The sequence below is a fragment of the Leishmania panamensis genome, assembly GCF_000755165.1.
Source record: "Leishmania panamensis strain MHOM/PA/94/PSC-1 chromosome 31 sequence".
NCBI classification, from domain to species: Eukaryota; Euglenozoa; class Kinetoplastea; order Trypanosomatida; family Trypanosomatidae; genus Leishmania; species Leishmania panamensis.
In genome coordinates, this window is record NC_025878.1 from 321737 (window position 1) to 328911 (window position 7175).

Genomic DNA, 7175 nt, shown 5'->3' on the forward strand with positions numbered 1-7175 from the left:
CGTCATCACCACAGACCCGGGCAGGTGCAGCTCGTCGGGGCGCTTATACGCAACAAACAGCGCCACAATCACGCCTACCACGGTGATGCCCAGGCACACCCACACAAGCGGGAACTCCTCTTTCGACTTTGCCGCCGTCAGCGACACACACGCTGCGAGGGCGACAATCAGTAGCTGCATGGCGGACATTGCGGAGTGGAAAACGCGAGTATGAAAAATAGGACAGTGTGTGGGCTAGAGAGTAATACGAACGCTAACTCGATGAGTGGGAAAGGGCTGAAACCGAAAGAGCGGCACGGGAGAGTGGGGGGGGGGGGCTCAGTGGAATGTGCGAGGAGAAAGGGAAAAACTGACGGGAGGAGTGATGAAGGTGCCAAGGAGGAGAGGGGGGCAACAGGGTAGCGACGTTGTGGTGGTTGAAGAAGGCATAAACAACATAGAGATGCCGCCTAGCGTCCTTCAAAACCACGACTAGACTTTTCCTTGGTGATTAGCTCGGAGCCGCAGTGAAGGATTCCGTCGTCATGGGAGCAGTAGAGGCGAGCCGACGAGAGCAAGCGACATGTGTATGCCGTGCGAGTGTCTTTGAGCTTCAAAGCGGTTATAGGTTCGGCAGGCATTGGCAGTTAGTCGTATACCGATCCGCATCCCTGTGCATGCACTGCTCCGTACGACAGGGCTGCGTCCCGTCACGTGTCTGGTGGTCTCCTGAAGAATCGCATCTTAACTACCTAAGCGGAGCGAACTACACGTACTAGAGCGTGCGCCTCGCTGGTAGAGGTGCCCTTTACTTTCATCACACTCCGGGGTACCTGGGCAGCAACTCTGCTGCGAATTTTCTCGACAGCAGCGCCCATTCCGCTTTCTCACCCGCTCTCCAGGCGCAGAGAAGCTGCAAACAAACCGCAGCAAAGCGGCCGCTACCGTCGTGAGAACCACGGAGGCGAATCTGAAAGATGGATGCCTTCGTGCGAGCACGCCGTACGTGAAAGGGCCCCTCGTCCCCATCGCTTTTGCGCGAAAAAACACAACAACCACAACCGGATACGGGCCCTTGACAGTCTGACTTGATTGTAGGGGGGAACATCTTTTGACCTTTCAGCACTGAAACGTCTCTTGCCAGGTGCCCCGCGGCTTCGTGGTAGCTGGCCGGAGTTAGCGGACGGCGGCTTCGCATCGCCGCCGCGGGTGTCTCGCTTGGCGGCGAACTGCGCAGTTAAATTCAGTTCCTAACCCTCAGGCGTCACGGACAGAATGGCCTTGAGGAATTCGGTGTCTGTGTCGGAAAGTAGCGATGATCCGTCTGAAACGTTTCTTGCCTGTGCCACGCTTTGTAGACCGCTGCTGTCACGCATGTGGTCTAGCACGTCGCTCATCACTTCTATGCCGTCTCCTGGAGCACCTTGCCCTTCGCAAGCACTCTTTGCCGAAGGCGTATAGGATGCGACGGTGGCCTGGGGTTGCGACAGTGGGACTGTGGCTGCGTCGAGGGCCTTCGAGAAGGCGCTGAATAATTCCTGGACCGTTCCGTATCGTCGGTCCTCGTGCGTGACACTCATGCCAGCATCGCTGGCCTCGTGTGCGGCGGTCGACGCCCCTGGAGGTTTAGAAACCGTGGGTCGCTCACAGTGGCGTACTCGAGCAAGACGCAGGAAACGGTGGTGGTGTGAGCTAACGGCCAGCCGCGGGTGTATTCGAATACCGAGGAAGTGGAAGACAGCAGCGATGCAATTGGCGTTCTCTGCATCCTGCACATCTGCCTGCTCGAGGTGGCGGCTGGCCGGGAAACTGGCACGGTCCACTTCCTTTGGTGCTGGCTGTTCACGCTGCGAGCGACTGTGGTTGTTGCGTACCTGGTGGAGTATTACTTCCAGGTTCAACAGGTATGCAACAAGGTACCGCAGCCGCACCATCTCACTCAGCAGCAGCCACAGCTTGTCCCGTGTGGAAAGCGACACCGGCGCGGCGCTCGCCTTGGCGCTCGTGTTCCCGTCCAGCGATGAGAAGCGGAAGAGAGCGTCAGAGACGTTCGAGCGCGGTCTGTCTCTAAAGGCCGCTACAACGTCAGCATGACTCGAGACAAAGCGGAAGAGATGCGTTGACCGAAGTGGCTGACAGTCTACTCGACACTTCCAAGGGCTCGAATACGATGAGGGTGACACGCGCACAAAGTACATGTGCTCATCAAAGCTAAACAAGTCGTCTCGTATCTCGCGGAGAGACACCGAAAGGGGTGTAGGCATGCCGGGCTCCTGGTCAAGCAGGATGAAGAAATTATCAGCAGCATCCTTGGAAACCCCCTCCGCTCTCCTCTTCATTCCAAGAGACTCTAGCTTTCGGATAACGCTACGGTGGTAGCTCTGTGCGGCGCCCCACAGACGCTGCCGGAGCTCTCTTTGTACAGCGGGCTGTCGCAGCACCACGACAAGGAAGTTTGCCGCCTGCGCGCGGTCCCACTGGAGGCTCGTCACGTCATCCACACGCAGCAGAGGATTGTCTTTGAGGTCGAAGGCAGAATTGGGGTTCGGTATTTTGGCGTTGGGGTAGACGTGTGGTCCGCCGTACCAAGCGTGAAGGATGGCGTGTTCGGCGATCGAGAAGAGCAAATTGTGCGGTATAGTCGCCAGAAGAAACGGGAGCGAGCCTCCAGTGAAGATGGGTGCGGTAGGCGCCTGCGTTGCATCAGAGGGAGAAGCCAAAACACACCGCTTCTGCTCTACCTCCACGCGGTCGCTGGCAAGCCTATTGGCAGTACGCCACACGTACCGGTAGTCCATGATACGGCGCTCCACTGCCTTAGTCATCTGCGATACAGTTGGCCAACGTACCACCGCCGCTGCCGGAGCACCAGCAACAGAAGTGGTAGAGGAAGACAATCGCTTGGCGCTACCGGCGGGACCCGCATCAGTCGACACGACCGTAACGGGCGCAGACTCTGAAGGCGGCATATCAGCTTCACTGGCGCAGCTCGCCGATTGCTGTGCGGTCGGGTCACGGTTGGGGCTCTCCTGCAAGAAGTCATACGCAGCGCTGCAAAGCCCGCGAAGGTCATACATGTCTGCGAGTGCCGTCGGAGAGGAGCCGCTTGCACGGGCCAGGATGCTGTTGTACGAGAAGGGCTGCATGAGAAGAGCCCCCACGAGCTGCTTGCGCGCCTCTCGGTACTGCGCCTGCAGCACAGCTCGCTCGCTTTCTGTGATGCCTTCGACATCAGCTTGCCCCGACTTCAACCTCGACGTGCCCTTGTATCGATGCGCTGAAGCACTGACAGCAGGGGCAACGACCGCACGTGCCAAATACTCCGACACCCACGGATGCACCGGGGAGGTGCATAAGTGCATCCTGCTTGGTCGCATGCGCAACAACGAATAAGGTGCTGGAGCACTATGAAGACATCGAGGGGGTGTGCTGCTGTCTGGTCTGTTGTCGGTAGACACCTCGCTCTGCTCCACACCGTCGGCCTCAATGGAAGCAGGCGGCCGTAACGTCTCACAGTGATGTCCTCCGGCTCCGCCTCTCCACTGCGGTCCTTATTGTAAAATGGGAGGGGGGAATGAGCAGATGAGGAGGCGACAAGACAACACCACACAACAGCTCATGCATGCGCAGGAGGAAAGGTGATGACCTCACATCGTGCAGGTCGCACTTTTCGCAGAGCCTTTCCACAGCCGTTTACCTTTCAATGGGTCACACGTGCAGCATTCTTCCGAAAACATACACGTGCGACTCTGAAAAAGAAAAACGCCGCCTTGACAGACCTTCGGGGAGGGGGGAAAAGACGGACTTACTGCCGCAGAGACCTGCCTTGTCATCACATGGACGGACGCACTCAGCCTCGCCAGCCCTCTGCTGGTACGCCTCCAAGGGGGAGCGTTTTGTTTTTTGGATGGTTTTCCCGCTATTCGTTTCTATAAAGCATCAGCCCCTGGCAACCTCTAAAGCATACGCTGGAAAAGGAGACACACACACCCAGACACCAGCCACCCACACACCAGCTTAGCACGCGGCAGGCAAACCAGGCCGTGCCGCGCCGTGGGCGGCGCCCTACTCGAAAAGGAAAAGAAGGAAAGGGAAACGGGCCAATCAAGCCCCGGCAAAAAAGAGAGCACACGCGCAAAACGAGGACACAAGAAGGAACACACACAAAACTTTATGCCCAGGGTCACCGCCTGTCGGCCCGGAAGGTCAAGACTCGAGAAGAGCATCTATGGTGGAAGACAAGCGTGAATCGATTTAAAAGCGAACACGGAGGCCTTCGCACTTTTCAGCATCTACGGAAGAGTAAAAGTGCTCGAATACAACTACAGGCGAGGTCGCTACTACTCGAGGGAAAAAGAGAGTAAAGAGTACAGAAGCTCAAACAAACGGAGAAGAGATGGCGTGGCAAGAAAGGCACACAGTCGGGAAGAAACGCACGGGAAACGAGTGTCAACGTGCAGGAACTCATCGATGGATCGGTTGAAGCACGGCTCCTCAATTCACGTACGCCCACCGCTGTCCAGCACCAGAGATACACAGCCCTTGCGTACTCGGCAGGGCACAATGCACATCCAGCTTACCGACGTCACTCTGTTTACTTGCGAAGAAAACGCAGCGTCATGCGAGTGAGCTGGCTAATATGCTTCAACGTCGCCTCTGCATCCGACGCTGGCCTGTCGTTTACCTGGGCAATGTACCACGTGGAGGGCTGTTGCTTGAAGCTGCGGAAGAGGGGATGTTGACGCACTCTTGCCTTGCGACTGCTTGGAAGACTCATCAAGCGCAGAGGAAGTTGCTGCGGTGCCTCGGATGGGTCGGTCAGGCGGCCAATTGGCAGCCCCCACGGCGTGTCTACAGAAGGCCGCTCCAGAATCATCTCATCCTCGCCAAGGTGGATGAGCTTCACCTGGTTGTCGAAGGTGCAGGGCACACCAGGCTCGCCTTCCATTTGTTGAGGGCCGGCGCTCGGCGCCTCGCCTTCGCTACTCGCTGCCTTTCCGGCCTCCATCACACCGCCACATTGTGCAATAGTGCCCTCCGAAGGCACAGCCGCGGGATGCGAAGTCGCCGCGGCTTGAGCTACGGTGGATTCGGCAAGCGCCTTCTTTAGGGCTTTCGGTTTTACTCCATGCTTCTTCCCCTTCTTGGCATCCTCCGCCGACACGATGGCTGCCGCGGCTGCCGGCGCCGGCGCAACACTACTGGCCCTCACTAGAGGTGTCTCCATCGCGATAGACGGGGCAACCGCAGATGGGGCAGCGGAGCGCTGCTGCAAGAATTTCTCCATTGCCGCCTCCACCCGGCCGCCACCGAGGCGACCGCCACTGATCTTATTGGGCGGCTCCGCAGCCGCCACTGACGGCGCCTTACTCGTAGGCGTTGCCATCGCGACAGGCGTCGGCGTTGTGGTGCTACGAGCGGCAGCCAAGCGGTCCTGTGCGTCCTTGGGCATCACAAGTAGCTCCAGGACGACAGTCTCGGCTGCCTCTATGAGGAGCTGCACCTGTGTCGCGTGTAGCGCCTCAACGCCATTCACTGCTAGCAGCCGTAGATGCTTGCCATACTCGCGCACAAACGCGCCCGCCGAGTTTGATAGAATGCTCGTCAATGACGCATGCCAATAAAGCTGCTCATCGACAGTGAAGCCCCACTCCGCTGCGGTGCTCTGCCGGCGCAGGACAAGCGTCACGCGCTGACCGGAGGTGCCCTCCCCACCCTGCGGGGGTGAAAAAAAAGCCACCTCTACCGGTAGAGACCGGGCGTCCGCCTTGAAGGCGCTGGATTTGAGGACCAGCTGCACGCTCCTATTCCCCACTGTCATTGACTGTAAGGTCTGCAGCAGGCGCTTCGTGTAGGCCGCGTAATCGCCGTGCGCTACACCGTCCACTGACTGACCCTGGATCTGCACGATAGACGCGCCTTGCGGCGTGGATTGGAGGAGGTCATGCAGCGTCCTCGCTTTCTCAAAGACACGCAGGCTCACGTCGATGTCCACCAGCAAACCTTGCTCGTTGAGCAGCAGTCCCCACGGCGTCACTGGCGTAGGCCGGTGCAGGTCAACGACAACGACGCCATTCTGCTCATCAATGCACACACGCTTCACCTGTGTGTAGGAGATCGGCGGTGAGTTCATGGTCGACTCGAGGACGAGGACCCAATCGCAGAGTTGGTAGTAGTACTGCGGATAGACTGGTGCCAGTCGCTGTGCGGCCTCGCTGACGCTGCCTTCGCGGGCGGCTGCCTTGATGATGGGCATGGTGAGCATGATATTTTTGTAAACTGCTAGAAAGTCCTCCAAAAGCGTCTGGGTCACCACGAGCGCCGCGACGCTCGCCTCTGAGGTCTGCGTATCCTTCTTGGAGAGTTCCTCTTGAATGCGGCGCTGCAGCTGCAGCGTCACCAGTTCGACGCGCAGCTTCACGCTCACGTAGGAGACCACGTAGAGCCCCTCCACAGCAAAGCCGATCGGCACCTGCCGCGAAGAGGCATAGGAGTGAAACTGCTTCACCACCGCCGCCTTGTCCGTCGGCGCAGTAGCCTTCTGCATATCGGCTGGGAGGGAAGTGTAAAGGGCCTGACGCACAATGTCCATCAGCTCACAAAGTGCCATTCGCGGGGTAAGGACAACCTGCGAGGTGGGACTCGAGAGCTCGTTGAGCCGTGCCACCATCGTGCCTATCCGGCGAGCGAGAAGCACCGAATACTCATCTACAGGGCTATGCCCGTGTGGTGGTGATACAGTCGGCGTCACCGTTTGTGGCGGAGCCGCGCTGCCCAGTATGCGCGCCGCATCCTTGCTGTAGATCAGGTCGGCGGGCTCTTTGCAGTTGCTCAGGCGATTCAGCGCCTCCGTCAGCGTGGTGCCACTCATGCTTGCACGAGATGCCCAGTGCACAGCTCCGGAAGACGCGGGGGAAGAGAGGAGAAAAGCGAGGTACTACGGTGCACTGCAGGCGCGCAGAGAACGTGTGCGTGTGAAATAAATGCCTGTGGTGGAAAGGGTGGAGAGCTCGTGGGAGTGGCGCCCGGTTTACGGAGGAGAAACAGGAAAGAAGCAACGCAACGGACGAGAATGAGAGGGTTCTCCAGAGCTATGATGAACCGCGTGAACTCGACGGGTAGATGTTCCAAGGAGTAACGGGAAGGGGGTGATCCATCGGTCGGAGACAAAAGAAGCAGAGTAGTCGGGGGGGGGG

General features: G+C 58.6%; 2 protein-coding genes across 2 annotated transcripts; both read right to left on the minus strand.

The window, feature by feature from the left end:
• Positions 1-1229: 1229 nt before the first annotated feature.
• Positions 1230-3356, minus strand: LPMP_310890 (hypothetical protein; the record flags this gene model as incomplete). The annotated part of the gene is made up of 1 exon (XM_010703175.1): positions 1230-3356. The coding sequence occupies one exon, from the start codon at positions 3354-3356 to the stop codon at positions 1230-1232; it is 2127 nt and encodes a 708-aa protein (XP_010701477.1).
• Positions 3357-4573: 1217 nt separating this feature from the next.
• LPMP_310900 (hypothetical protein) lies at positions 4574-6850 on the minus strand (the record flags this gene model as incomplete). The annotated part of the gene is made up of 1 exon (XM_010703176.1): positions 4574-6850. The coding sequence occupies one exon, from the start codon at positions 6848-6850 to the stop codon at positions 4574-4576; it is 2277 nt and encodes a 758-aa protein (XP_010701478.1).
• Positions 6851-7175: the final 325 nt, after the last annotated feature.